Source organism: Neomonachus schauinslandi, chromosome 15, assembly GCF_002201575.2.
Source record: "Neomonachus schauinslandi chromosome 15, ASM220157v2, whole genome shotgun sequence".
Lineage (NCBI taxonomy): Eukaryota > Metazoa > Chordata > Mammalia > Carnivora > Phocidae > Neomonachus > Neomonachus schauinslandi.
Genome location: NC_058417.1, coordinates 38,170,279 through 38,183,940, shown reverse-complemented (window position 1 = coordinate 38,183,940; position 13,662 = coordinate 38,170,279). Strand labels below are relative to the sequence as shown.

The 13,662-nt window shown below is 61.0% G+C and overlaps 2 protein-coding genes across 3 annotated transcripts in view; both read right to left on the bottom strand.

Annotated features, from left to right (window-relative positions):
* Positions 1–571: 571 nt before the first annotated feature.
* LOC110593098 (titin-cap) lies at positions 572–2,305 on the bottom strand. Its single transcript, XM_021704351.1, has 2 exons — positions 1,678–2,305; positions 572–1,426 (listed from the first exon to the last, which is right to left on the bottom strand). Exons 1-2 carry the CDS (start codon positions 1,785–1,787, stop codon positions 1,033–1,035), a joined length of 504 nt encoding a protein of 167 aa, XP_021560026.1. The 5' UTR covers positions 1,788–2,305; the 3' UTR covers positions 572–1,032.
* A 1,327-nt stretch (positions 2,306–3,632) lies between these two features.
* The window catches only part of STARD3 (StAR related lipid transfer domain containing 3), a 20,066-nt gene continuing 10,036 nt past the window's right edge, over positions 3,633–13,662 (bottom strand). Inside the window, exons 2-15 of one of the 2 annotated variants that reach the window (XM_021704058.1) lie at positions 13,030–13,302; positions 9,839–9,916; positions 9,359–9,436; positions 9,187–9,240; positions 8,675–8,792; positions 8,370–8,468; positions 8,109–8,161; positions 7,666–7,758; positions 6,936–6,998; positions 6,672–6,767; positions 6,246–6,325; positions 6,047–6,151; positions 4,873–4,966; positions 3,633–4,420 (exon numbers count right to left, since the gene is read on the bottom strand). In XM_021704058.1, the coding sequence (XP_021559733.1) occupies positions 4,316–4,420; positions 4,873–4,966; positions 6,047–6,151; positions 6,246–6,325; positions 6,672–6,767; positions 6,936–6,998; positions 7,666–7,758; positions 8,109–8,161; positions 8,370–8,468; positions 8,675–8,792; positions 9,187–9,240; positions 9,359–9,436; positions 9,839–9,916; positions 13,030–13,251 (1,338 nt within the window). In that variant the 5' untranslated portion in view covers positions 13,252–13,302 and the 3' untranslated portion in view covers positions 3,633–4,315. The remainder of the gene's footprint in view (positions 4,421–4,872; positions 4,967–6,046; positions 6,152–6,245; positions 6,326–6,671; positions 6,768–6,935; positions 6,999–7,665; positions 7,759–8,108; positions 8,162–8,369; positions 8,469–8,674; positions 8,793–9,186; positions 9,241–9,358; positions 9,437–9,838; positions 9,917–13,029; positions 13,303–13,662) is intronic. The other variant, XM_021704059.1, reaches the window with a different exon arrangement.

Below are 13,662 nucleotides of genomic sequence, written 5' to 3'. Positions count from 1 at the left end.
CCCAAGGGGAACGTGTCTCCTTGTTGGGCCAGGCAACCAGGTTGGGACAGGAGTCACGAAGCTGCAGGGTCACAGACAAGAACCTGACCCTCCACTGCCCACAACCCACCCTGCGCCCCCTGGTCAGGGAGGGCAGAGTGCCTGACCCCAGCCAAGGATTGATTCTGTCTGGATTCAGAACTGAGAGGTAGGTCAGCCTTGGGATCAGTGACCCCATTCACAACCTTAGGTACAGCCAAGGACAGTCCTGGTGCCAGCCCCCTCCCTCTGCTCCATGAGATCATTTAAACCCTGGATGCCAGCTGGCCTGCTGGGCACTACCCAGTGCCAGGGGACTGGACACAGAGGCCAAGCACTGCACAGCAGAGCCAGGGCATGGAAGGCAGACTGGACAGATACCCTGTTTACAGCTCTGTCCCTGTCTCCCCCGCCCCCACGACCAAGCATGGAGTGTACCCACTGGCTCTGCCATATTTAGCTCAGGTGCAAGGCCTATTCCCAGAAGTGAGCACTGGGGGGGACGGACACCAATGGGCCAGCCCCCACAAGAGACTGGAACAAGAAAAGTCTGGAACACGATTGAGCATTTATTGCAGCGCTAACAGAGGATGCTGGGGGCTCCACTCTGCCTCTGCCCTCTTCACGTCCCCTTCACTCTGGTCTCCTTCAAGCCTCCTTCCTAGAGCATTCCAGATCCCCTTTTCCTCATCTTTCTCTGAAACTGGAGCCTGGACCAGGGTCACTCCCCTCAGGGACCTCTGTCCTCACCAGCATCTTTTGTCCCTTCTCCTGGGGCTGGGGGTGCTTGGCTGTGCTGGCCCCCAGCTCTCTATCCTTAGTGCCCACTGTCTTTGCTTCCCTCCCTTTGGGAACTCAGGGGACCCAGGCATCCTGGCCTCTGGCTCCCTCCTCCCCTAGCCCCCAACTCTGGGCAAACTACAAAGCATCCATGGCCAGCAGCTCCCCTCCATGGTCCTAGCCAGGAAGGGCCCAGCCCACAGCAGGCACGGTAGAGCCCGAGTCACCGCCCCCTCAGCCTCGCTGTGCTTCCTGGGACATGGAGCGGGACAGGGAGCGACGCAGGGCACCGGGCTTGCTGACAGGCACCACCGGGGGCAGCTGCTTGGTGATCTCGGCCATGTCCTGGCGCTCCATACACTGGCCACCCAGGGCTGTCTCCAGGGCCAGCAGCTCCTGCAGCTGGATGGGGGTGTCCTCGCGCTCCTCCTTGGTGGCACCCATCTTGGCAGGGGTGAAGATGGGCAGTGGTAGCACCCGCTGGTAGGGCAGCAGGTACTCCTGGAGCCCACAGCCGAGGATGCCCATACGCATCACCAACCAGGGGGAGCGCTGCACCAGCGCCTGGCACTGGCCCTGCCGGTGGTAGGTCTCGTGCCGCTGGGCATCCTCCTCGTGCAGAGAGCAACTGGGGAGGAGAGGGCAGGGGGACACTGAGCTCCTGAAATCTGCTACCCTCCGGTCATGAGCTGGGCAGGGGGCTCCCCGGGGCTTGCCAGGACCTGGGATGCAGAAGCGGTGACTCCACTCTCCCCCTCCCCCCCGGGCCCCCTCCTTGTCCCCACCCCCAGAAACTTCTGCAGGGCTTTGTGCTCTGGCCTCGTGAGGCTCAGGAGAGGTGTTCTAGGGGAGAGGGACTCCCAGCTGCCTGGCACTCACCCCTCCTCAGGCCGCGTGGACAGTGTTAGATCCTTCCATTCGGCCCAGAAGGCTTCTCGCCGCTCTCGGTCTTCCTCGGACACCTGGCAGCTCAGCTCTGCTGTGGCCATGATCAGTGCTCACTCGCTCAGCTCTGCTCCTCCCATGCCCTTTAAATAGCCCCCTCCTCCACCTCCTCCAGGGGCTATTTTCAGCCCCTCTGGCGTCAGATGCTATAAGCAGAGCCAAGGCTCACCAATAGGGGACTCTGGGCCCAGGGCGGGGGTGGGGGTCCCTGGTCTCCAGCCGCCGCCTGGGGTCAGCGGTCAGCTTCTAAAGAGATTAAGATGCTCCAGTGGGAGCAGAGGTCCTCAGAGTGACACCTCCAGGTGTGTGACACTCCTTAGACACTGTCTGAGACCAGGCACATGCCCAGCCTCGTGCCACCTTGGCATTTGCTCTCTGCCCCACCCCTCCCCTCCCGCCCAGGGAGGACAGCGGCCTGTCTGTAAGCAGAACAGGCAGCGGCAGGGGTCGAGGCCCGCTCGGGGCTCTGCACCAGGCCATCAGGTCCTGCTCCCACGGCTCTCCTCTGCCTGGGATCTGCACCGAGACCCGGTCCACGACGGCCACCACCGCACCAGCCGGAAATGACTTGGTTAGCTCCACACCTGGGACCCTGGGCATAAGCCTTTGCCAGACATTCTCCTTTCCAGTGGCCAGTGGTCAGAGAAGTGGTTTCCCAAGTCAGGCCAGTCAGGGTGGAAAGAGCAGGTGTGGGAGGAGGCTCCCCTCCCCCCTCCCCAGCTCTATCCCCAGCAACACCCCAAGGCAGGTGCGATGCGAATCTAGGGGCTCTGATGAATGGCAGAGTCAGATCTGGCTGACCCCCACATCAGCCACGGGGCAACCTCTGCCCCTCTCTGGGCCCCCTTTTCTGGTCACAACAGCCTGAGCAGCTCCACTGTGCCACTTGGGAGGGGCTGGCTCTCACTGAAGGGGAGCAGGGGAGCAGGACAGCTGCTGGGAAAGCCCAGCACCCAAGTGGAGCAACTCATGAAGCAGGAAGCTGGCACACAGGGCGCTGGGCATGGGGGGGGAGGGGGGCATCACTGAGTGGACACAGCAAAGGGTGCGGAAGAGGCCGTACGGGAGCTGAGACGAGGACCTCGCAGGAACAGCAGAGCACCCAGTGGGTGGCAAGGCCTGTGGGTGCTCACCTAGGGCAGAACTGCATCCTCTTGATTACTGAAGCACTAGCCCTGATTCTCGTTTTAATCTTAGGACAGCCCTACGACATAATGAGTCTCATTTCGACAAAGTAGGAAATGGAGGCCCAGAGAGGTAGATCTGCCCAGGGTCACACACCTAAGCCAGGACCAAGATAGGACCCCCCCCCCCCCCCACTTGGCCCGATGCAAGCTGCCCCCTCGGAAGCCTGCAGGGAGGGAGGGAGGGAGGGAGGAGGGCAGGGATGGCGGTGGCCCCTGCAACGCTCCGGCCCTTGCCCGCGATCTGACCCTGTGCTGCCCCTGGTGAGTGTGCTGGGGCAGAGGGGACAGCTGGAGTGGAGCCAGAGATAGAGATCCCAGAGGGGCCTCAGTGACCCAGAAGCCCAGGCCCCACCCCCAGGCCGGCTGTGGGACCCCCAAGGACAGTCAAGGCCTGCCTCGGATGCTACCGGGCCTCTCCTACCTCCCCCCAGTTCCTGGGCAGGAGACCTTCCACTGAGCTTCCCTCACAGAGGCCTGGCTGGGGGGTGGGGCATTTTTCTCTGACCAGTCATGTCCAGCTGGACCAGTCAGGAAAGGAGGAGGCTCCCGGAACAGGGTCCCCACTTGCTCTGACCTCCCGCCGGCTCTGCAAGGGTGTGAGAGAGTGTGGGATGTGTCTGGCTCCGTCCCCACCTCCACCTCATACCAGAGGAGAGTATTGCTCTCCTCTTCCCTCCAGAGGCCAGGCGGGGGGGGGGGGGGGGGGGGGCTTCTTTTTCTTTCTTTTTTTTTTTGAGTTCGTTTTTAATAACTGGCTCAAATTACAAAGGTCCCCAAGGAACCCTGGGGGAGGGAGAGGAACTGGGGGCGGCAGGGGTTCACTGTCAGCACCCACCACCCCCACTTGCCACCCGCTCCCCAACAAGTGCATGTGGAAAAAGGTCCCAGACCCTTTAAATAATCCTAAAAAACCATGATGAGAGAACAGGCAGACGAAGGGGCTCCTGCACCTTAACACTGGTGACCAGTGACCAGGTCGCCCTGACCCCCGGCCCGCTCAGGGCCCTGGCGCTCTCGCCCCGAGGCTGCCGCTCCCATTCCAGACCCTGCCCCCGCTAGGCAGGGCGCCGTGCATCTCATCCTCCAGGAGGCAGGGCCAGGCACTGTGTAAACATCGGCGGCAGCGTAGAGCCCACTCGCCTGGGCAGCAGAGCCCCGGAGTCCAGGTGCCCAACCTCCCCACCTGCTCACGGCTCCCGGGCACAGCGAAGCATGCTGGGCGGTGGCAGCTTGAGGCCAAGGGGCTGCCACAGGAGGAAACTTCTTCCTCCCCACTGCTTGAGGCCAGGTCCTCTGTGGGTGGCGGGAAGCCCCACTGGCCCCCTCTCTGGCTCTGAAGGCTGCGGTGACAGGACCCTGGCCTGCAGGGTGGCGACGGGGCACGGTCACGCCCGGGCCCCCAGCTCTCCGATGCGCTGCCGCAGGTGAAAGGCAAACTCGAACATGGTGGCCGCGAGGCTCTGATGGATGAGGTACCGGGGCAGGCGGCCCTGCGGGAAGGTGGGAGGAAGTTTCGGGATGGCCTGCCCTCAGCAGGGGCTCCCCGCTCCGAACAGGCACCAGCGGGGGTGGGGGGTGGGGGGTACCCTGGGTCAGAGCAGTAGGTGCAGGTGCCGCTCTGGAACGCAGCCTAAGCCACCCTGTCCCCCTCACCCCTGGCAGAAAGAACACGCTGTGCCGGCTCTTGGCACTGGCCACACAAACAGACCTAGGAGGGGCCGGCTTGGCAGTCAGCCACCGCTCCACAGGGCCTCGACCCTCGAAGGTAAGGGGACACACAGGCCCTCCAGCAACTCAGGACACCATCTTGACCCGGCCCCCAATTTGAGCGTAGGAGAGGAGGCGGGGTAGGTGAGGTCCTGAGCATGACAGGAGGCCCCACCCAAGCGCCCCAGCAGCGTCTCTACTGTCCCGAGCCAGCCTTGCAGCCCTGCAGCCCCACCTTGAGATCTGTATTCAGGATCCAGATGAAGGTGCAGACTCGGGGGTTACGGGCTGACTTGAGCACGATGAAGCCCCCAGGACCATTCTCTCCCCTACGAGAAAAGCACCATTCGGGGGCACCTTGGAGCCAGGCAAGGCCTCCGACCTGACCCCACACCCCATTCTTGGCCCATCCTGGACTGGGGTAAAAGAGGGAAGGGAGCTACTGGTCTAGCAACTGCCACTCAGCCTGAGCAGGGCCCAGAGCAGGTGTCCCAGAGGCCCCAGGATACAGCCCTCCACGTACCCTGTGAGGCTCAGCTCCCCCTTCTACAGCCTTCTCAGCAACCCCCCACCCCACCCCATCCCCGGTGGCAGCCGTCATCCTCTCTGTGCAGGGATTCTCGGTCAGCTCTGGCTGGGAGGGGTGGGGTGTGCACGCTTGTCTCACCCAGGCCCGACTCGGGGAGCAGTGTGGTGCTGGGGGTGCTCCAGGAGGGGGCGCCTTCCCAGGAGGCGGGCAGGGCACATCCCATCCCCAGTCAGTTCCCCCACAGCCTCACTGAGCGCGCTCAGCCCACGCCACAGATAAGGAAGTTGGCGCCCAGAAAGAGGCCAGCTTGTCACCCAGGCGTCTGGCGTGTCAAATCTCATACTCAACACCCAGTGCTCTCTGGAACCCCAGGAAGGATGGGGAGAGCGGGTAATCGGGGAGGAGGCCGCCTGCAGCACTGGGGTCTAGGGTGAGGCACCAGGAGAACTGGAGGATGCCCCGGGACAGGTGCCCCTTCCTTCGTGGGGACCTCCGAGCAGTCCGGGAAAAGGCAAGGCAGCGGGACCAACTCTACTCAGGCAGGGAGGTAAGGACACAGAGCCTTCTGCTCAGGTAGCCTGAACCAGCGCCACCTCGTGGCTCCCAGCCCCGCTCCATGGACTCGTCCCTGTCCTCAGGCTATCCCTGGAGCCACCCTCCAGCCTGGGCATTGGGCTCCAGCCCTCTGTCCCCCAGTCTCCAGGACGTAGAGCAGATTAGCAGGACTAGGGGCTCGGAGGGGCAGAGCCCAGCAGGACAGGGGATAGGAAGGCGGCCTCGGCAGGAAAAGCGCCCTGCGGTCCGTGCTGTGCCCTACCCTGCCCTCACAGCCACCAGGGGACGGGCCAGCCGGGATGACTCCAGGCAAAGCAAGGCTCACCTGACGTATTTGTGTGTGGGGGGCTTGGCGCAGTGCGTGGTGGCGATGCCCGAGGACAGGTATCGGTCTCTGCGCCGCTCGATGCGCCGCACGTTCACGAAGTCCCTGGGGGCGGGAGGGTTAGACTGGGAGCAGGGAGCCAAGCCCACGATCCAAGGGCAGGAGGCCTGCCTGAGAGGAGGGGCTTGGTGGTGCTCACCTGGGGGAGACCACCCCGCCCGCGGCCCCCGAAGAGACATCGTAGGAGATGAGGGTGTTGTCCTCTACTCGCTGCAGGATCTAAAGGCCAGCAGAGATGTGAGGTACAGCCCAGCCCAGGAACACCCCAGGGAAAGGGTCCCAGCGCCTCAGGGAACCCCCAGACCAGCCTCCTCTCTGTCCAGGTCCCTTTACTAAGAGCCACTCCCAGGCCCTGGGCTGGGCTCTGTCTACGTGCTCCCTCTCCATCCTCCAGACCCTCTCCAGAAGGCGCCATTACTATCAGCCCCATTGTACAGACGGGGAAGCTGAGGCACGGAGCAGTTCTATGACGTGGTCGCGCTGGGGGATGAGTGCACCTGACCCGCCATGTTGCTCTGCCTCTGCCCTGAGAGGTGGCCAGGCTGGGCCCCCCAGACCGGCTCACCTGGCAGGCAGTCACGGTCTTGTTCCACAGCACCATCCTCTCCGGCTGCAGGATCACCTCCTGGTACACCAGCTCGGCGGGGCAGGGCAGGAAGGTCTGGGGCAGGGCGGACAGAGGGCTGGATGGGGCCAGACATGCTTGGGCACGGCAGCCCTCCCCTCTTGGTGCGGAGAAACCTGCCAGAAGGCCCCTCAGCCCCTTGCTGAAACCTCAGACAGAGCAGGAGGCTCCAGGACCCTCCAGACACCTGCGTCCCTCACTCACCTTCAGGATGAATGTCTTGCCGTGAAAGGGAACCTCGATGGTGTACACGGTGTCCCCATATTCCTGTGGCAGAGACAGAAGGGTGATAGGGAGGTGGGCGGAGGGCAGGGGGAGGGCACGCAGGGTGGGCTGGTGGGGAAGGAATGGGCGCCCACATAGGGCGGCTTCGTAATAGCTCAGGGTGGAAAACTCCAGGAGTTCAGCGATATTCAGGCAGCCATTAAAAAACAGTGGTTCTGACAAACGTCCAGCAATGAGGAAAGGCTTTTGATGTCAAGTTAAAGGACAGAAGCACAGCTGCAGCTGCGACCATGAAGACCTGTGTCTCCAGGCCGGCCAGGGCCGCCCGAGGGACTGGCCACACAGAGGGACGGCGACGTGTCCCCCATTCTCCAAGCTCACTGCCATCTCTTTAGATAATGTTTTTTGCTCATGAAACAATACACTGGACACAGGGCCGAAGCCTGGCTTCCTCCTCGAAGCCGGAGCTGAGCGAGCAGAGCACAGGGAGCCAAGGGTGGGCGCGGGGCAGTGCCGCAGGGGGAAGGCACCCTGGAAACATCTGATCCGGCCCCACCTCCTGCCAAGCGGCGACCCCAGGGCCCAGCCCCCTCTCCTGGCACAGGAATATGGTTCCAACCTGGGCCATCCTTGGGCTTCTCGGGCCTCAGAAGAGAAAGCAAAAACTCTCAACACACATGGCGGGTCAGGTGGGAGAGAGCTTTCTTACACTGTTCTTCTCAAACTTCCAGTTCTCCTCCTGGGCCAAGATCTGGTCCACCACCGCCATGGCCTCCTTCCCCTGGTGGATGTACTCCCGTTCCTGGCCCAGGAGGAGAGGCAGGACAGGATCAGCCTGGGGCCCGCCCGCCCCCTTGTTCGTGACCAGTTCTTTCTCCAGATACTCCATACACATGGAGTCTGGGTTGGTCTCTCAGGCCCTGTGGGGGCCCCAGGTGCTGTGGTCGTGGCCGCCCCCCTTAGGCCCCAGTATGAGGCGGCCCAGCGGGCCTGACGGTGGGACAGACACTCAGGTGCACGCTGACTGGCATTCGGGCCACCTGAGGTCCACCCTCTCCGGGGAGGCCCCTGCCCACCCTGGCTAAGCCCAGCACTGGCACCTTCTCCAGGGTGCCCACTCCAAAGGTCAGGTGGGGGTGGGCAGCCAAATACCTGGGCAGACAAGCTTTTCTTCCCAACGTCTTCATCGGATTCATTGTCAGACCCTGCGGAAAACAAGTACAGATGACAACAGGAAGGTGTGGGGACAGACTGGGGGGAGGTAGCGGGGTACAAGACTGCGGGGGGATAGATAGGGAGAGGGGTGCTCACTTTCCCCAGGGAGCTGAAAGAAGGAACAGAACAAATAGACCCAGCCAACCCACTTCTCATAAAGACCCTCGCTGAAGCAGTTTCCCACCCACCAGCCCTCACCTGCAAAGGATTCTGGGGGTGAATAGAATTGGCCCTCGGACAGAGCGCCAGAGAAGAGTAGGGGTCCACGGGCGACAGCAGCCTGGGCAGCAAGATACCCTGGGGGAGCAGACATGGGCAGCCATTGTCCCAGAACAAGGGCAGTCATGCCTTAGCAGCCTGGGGTCCCCCCACTCCAAGCTCACCCTTAGGTTCTGGGAGGCTGTTCAGAGTTGGCAAGATAGCTCAGAACCGGCTCTCATGCCCGAAACTCTCCTCTCTTGGGGCCGCGATGACCCTCCCTGCACCCCTGCCCCAGGACTCACATCGCTCCTCCTCGGCCTCCTGCGGTAGGACTTTGAAGTCAAGGAACCAGGTCTCCAACCAGGCAAGGACAAAGGAGACGATAGGGAGCAGGTAGCCAAACGCCCCTTTGCTGAGCAGCTGTGGAGGAAGGGGGCTGAGCTCCACAGCAGGGGGTCACCCCAAACACAGAGTCCCCTCTAGGGGCTGCTGGCTCTGGGACACTCCCCACTCCTGGGACCAGCTGCTTGGGGACCCTCTGTGGCACATGCATCTGAGATTGATGAATGAATTCTGCAGCAGGATAAACTGAGGTTAGGCTGGCAAAAGAACTTTTTGTTCTTGGGGTTGCAGAGGGACAGGTGGAGGAAGCCCGTGAAGATGATTCCTTGGAAATATCAAGGACAGGATTCCCCCTCACCCCAACCTGACAACAGGGACAGACGCCCCAAGTCAGAGAAAGGGTCCCTTCTTAGGAGAAGCCCATCCCTCCGGCAAGAGGCCCACCAGGCCAGCCTGACCCTGAGCCACCGACCTCAGAGAGGATGACTTTGACGATGAGGAACGCACTGGACACCAGCGTGGTGACCTGCCCAGGGGAGGGAAGGAGGGAGAGAGGGAAAACGGGCTGGGGAGTGAGTCCTCCTCTACACCGTCCCTCGCACCAGCCCCGCCAGGGCCCTCAAGCCTCCAGAAGGGCGTCTTACCGCGATCATCCACCAGTGGCGGAGCCGCAGCACGGCGTAGCCCAGAAGCAGTCCGGAGAAGCGGAAGAAGGCCAAGACCTGGTGGGGGGGGGGGGCGCGGGCAGGGGACACACAAGCCATCACAGGCAAGCCAATGCCCCCTGCTCCAGCTGAAGGCTGACCTCCCCCTCCAGTCCTGCTCCCCAGGTTCCCTCTACATGGGTGTGATGCGTCGGGAAGGAATGGCTGAGTCAGTGTTTCTTAGGGGATGATTTAGACGTGACCTTCTTGGACAGGGGTCTATTCTTCCCCCTCACACTTGAGGCTCTCTGAAGGGAGGGCCTTGATTAGGAACTTTCCGAATACCAAGGGCTCCCTGAGGATGGGAGTCAAGTCTCCCCGACTAGACTAGAATGTGTCTTGCAGAAAGAAGAGAATCCAGCCAGGGTCATGTCCCTGCACCATCTCTGCTCCCGGGACCCCTTCCCTAAGGCCACTCACAAAGATGTCAAAGAAGGAAGTTTTAAAGTTGTAGTGGATGATCTCCTGCTCCAGGTTCTTCTGGATGCCTGTGTTGGTCTGGAAGAGGGAGATACGAGCGGCTCTGTAGGCAGAACCAAGTCCCCAGGGGTGCCCTCACCTCTGGGAATAGGGAGGAGGCAGGGGGAGTGTGGAACCTGGAGATGATGAGCCACTGCCCAAGGAAGGCCCCAAAGTACCAAGGGAGCCCAGCCAAGGCCTGAGACCCCAGCACTAGTGTCGTTCCTCCAAGCACCCAGGCAACCCCGACGGGCAGGGCCTGGCTCCAGCACTGACACCTGTCGGCACACTGCCCGGGAGGGAGAGGCCTGGAGGGCCGTGGGGCTGTGCAGGGGAGGCAACAGGCCCCATGCAGGCAGGTAGGGTTGCCACCTGGGTGCTGGGAGCCGGCCTTTCACATCATCTCATCTCCCTCTCTCCATGATGGCGCTCCATCTTCCCAGCCAACCATCCATCTGTGGTGATAGGGACCGGGGGTGGGCAGCGGTGTCAGATGGAGCCCCAGGTGGTAAATCAGTTGATTAGGTTTGTGCTTAATGGGCAAAATCCATCACGCTGCTAGAGGGAACGGCTAGCAACAGAGACAGAGTGAGCAGACTCGTCCTCACCCCCGTCCCTGCCCCAGCTACCCATACATTTTCAATGGGTCTCCTGATACCTTGGCTGGGGAGGGAGAGGATCTGGATGGATACTGAGAGCCAGACTGCAGCCTGACTTCTCAGGAGGAATGGGGTGGCAGGCTTCGGCTTCTGCCAGTCCCCTGGAGAAGGGAGGACACAAGAGGACTCTGAGGAATGGAGCCCAGGAGGCTGAAAAGTGAAGACCCTTCACGACACCTAGATGGGAGCTTCTAATCTCTGGCAGGTGATCCAAACTGAGGTGTGGGGTGGTGCTGATTAAGACACAGATGTTTAGACCCCTGAGTCTGAATCTCAGTGTGAGCTGAGCATCTGGAATTTTTATAAAGCTCCCAGGTGATTCCGGTGCTTAGAGCAGAAGCCAGCAGTCTGGGCAGCCCCCTCATTGACATGTGAACGCCCCTGCACATCCCCACCGTGTGCTTTGACCTCAGGACCCCCCTGAGTCCCATGGAGTCTCACGCGCCACCCCCCCACACACTGACACCCCCCCACACCCCAGCTTGGTCCTCCTCTTACTCCTCTTGCCCCCTCTTGGGCTCCACGGTCCCTCTGATCCCTAATAGCTGCGGCCCCTCAGAGGTCTCCCCCTGCCTGGGCACGTGCAGGCGCTGATGGCGAAAGCGTCCTGACTCAGGGGTGCCAAGTCCTGGCCCCTGCCAGTCTCTGGCCGCAAGACCCTGCGTGGCTCTTGTAACCCTGCTGGGCGCCTTGTATCCACTGGGAAACACCCAGCCTGTTCAAGAACTAAAAACATATATGCTCCAAAATATGAAACTAAAACCACAAAACCAAAAATCAATCACATTTTAATTATCTACCAAGTGAAACATGATGGCTAACTCCACTAATGGCTAAGTCCAGCTTCCTGAACTTTTCATTACATCTGAAAACAATCTGGAGATCAGACTTTTCTCCATTTGCAAGAATTCCCAAGGATGCATGAGGACTCCTGAGCTGTTATGGCCGTACATCCAGATCATTTCAAAAGTAAAATTATCAAAATTTTTTCAGCTGTCTGCTGGTAAGATAATATATATTGAATGAGGGCTGTGTGGCTTTTAGTGCTTGCTTTGATGCTGGGTGGGACCTTCAAAAGGAAGAATGCCTCACAGGGTGCCTAGGGGCTGCAGCTGGCGGAATATCTGACTCTTGGTTTCGGCTCGGGTCGTGATCTCGGGGTGGTGGGATGGAGCCCCTCATTGGGCTCTGCACTTAGCGCCGAGTCTGCTTGAGATTCTCTCTGCTCCTCCCCCCACTCCCCGGGTCTCAGTCTCTGTCTCTGTGTGTGTGTGTCTCTCTCTCTCTCTCGCAAAATAATAAATAAATCTTAAAAAAAAAAAAGCTGTTAAAAAGGAAGAATGCCTAAGACATCAGAAGCTCTTCAAACAGCCCTGGACCTTGTGGGGCCGCAGCTTTCTCACTGATAAGATGGTCCCTAAGGTCCCCCATGGCTCAATCTTGTTGAAGGTGCCAGTTCATCTCTGTGCACAAAGGACAGTCACCCCCAGAGCCCTCCAGCTGAACACACCCAGAATCACACTTGTCCTCTTCACCCTTAAACCAGCCCCTCCCCCCAACTCCTCACTTCTTTCAACAAAGTCATCGTTTTCCTGTCACCCGAGCTTGAGGCCGGGAGGAAGGGCACCTGCTATCCTGAACTCTGACCCAGTGTGCAGAAGGAAAACAAGGGAAGGCTCAGGCAAGCCGAGTCCCTTGCTGACATCCCCCAGTGAATACAGAGGAGCAGCTGGGACCGACGGAGCCTGGGGTGCTCTGTTCTCTCGGCTCCTGCCTCTGTGGTGGGGTCCTGCTCCGGCCTGTCAGTGCCTGGAGATCAGGTGCCACCACCAGCTGGCCAAGCGCTGCCCAGCGGGGGGGAGGGTGCGGACGCAGCACGGACAGGTGGCTCCCCCTCCAGGCTGCGAAGCGGCATCTCACCAAGCCCGCAGAGGCCAAAGTGGGGGGCACTGGAGTTGTGTCCAAATGGGGAAGGAGAACTAGGCACCACCAGGAACTGGGAGTTTTTACTGGTTTGCCCCGCAGATACCCTCTGCGTTTAGCACAATGCCTGGGCTACAGCAGGGGTTCCAAAACTGCTAACAGAGTGAGTGAATGAAGGAATGAATGAATGGAGTCAGAGAGCAACACAGGCCAGAAAGAAGACAAAGGTTCAATAGCACAACCACCGTCCCCTGGGCTCTCTCCTGCTTCCTCAGGAGTGCCCACTAGAGGGCAGTCTGGCGCAGAGGTCAGGAGTGGGAACGCGGCAGCCTGAGGGTCTGGGTTCAAACTCTGCCCTTCTTCACCTACTTGCTGAAGGACCTTAGACAAATGACTCCAGCCCTCTGAGCTCCCTTTTCTTCGGAAGACGAGAACGGCTGTTCCTATCTTCCCATTCTTCATTTTACTGGGAAATTCACCCGGCCACAGAGACCACCCTGCCGTGTGGCAGCTGGAGTAAGGCCCAGGTGACCCCACCCCCACCCCGGCCCCAGCCTTGAGCCCACTCACGTTCAGCTCAATGATCCACAGCAGGGAGATGAAGAGCAGGTCGAAGGTGACAAAGAGACAGAAGGTGCGGCGGACATCAGAGATGGCACGGCGCTTCTCCGGAGGGGGCGGGAGGAAGTGCGAGGAGAGGCCCTGGCTGTGGGACAGCGATGAGCTGAGGGAGGCCACGGCTGGCAGGCTGCGCTCCAAGTCGCGGGCCAGCTCCGCAGACAGTTTGTTCATCCTGGTGGGCCCCCACCACACGGCGGGGAAGGCGGGGCCTCAGCTGCAAGGCTGCAGGGAGGCAGGGTGGCTGGGTCAGGTCACGCATGTTGAGGGCCTGGAGGTCCCATTAACCTCCTTCCCCCAACCCGCCAGGGACACCATTTGCTCCCAAATACGTCTGTCCCCCTCTCACATCCAACCCCAGGGCAGCCCAGGGCCCTTTAAGCTCAAATTCTCTCCAGCAGCCCCACTCCTGGGCTGGAGAGGTTTGAGCATCCTTCTCTCTCATTCCTCCTCAACGCACAACCCCCCCCCCCCCCCCCCCCCCTGGGAGCAAACGGTGTCCCTGGCGGCTTGGGGGAAGGAGCTGCCCTCCCCCCCCCCGGGGGGGGGGGGGGGGGGGGCCCCCACCCGGGGGGGGGGGGGGGG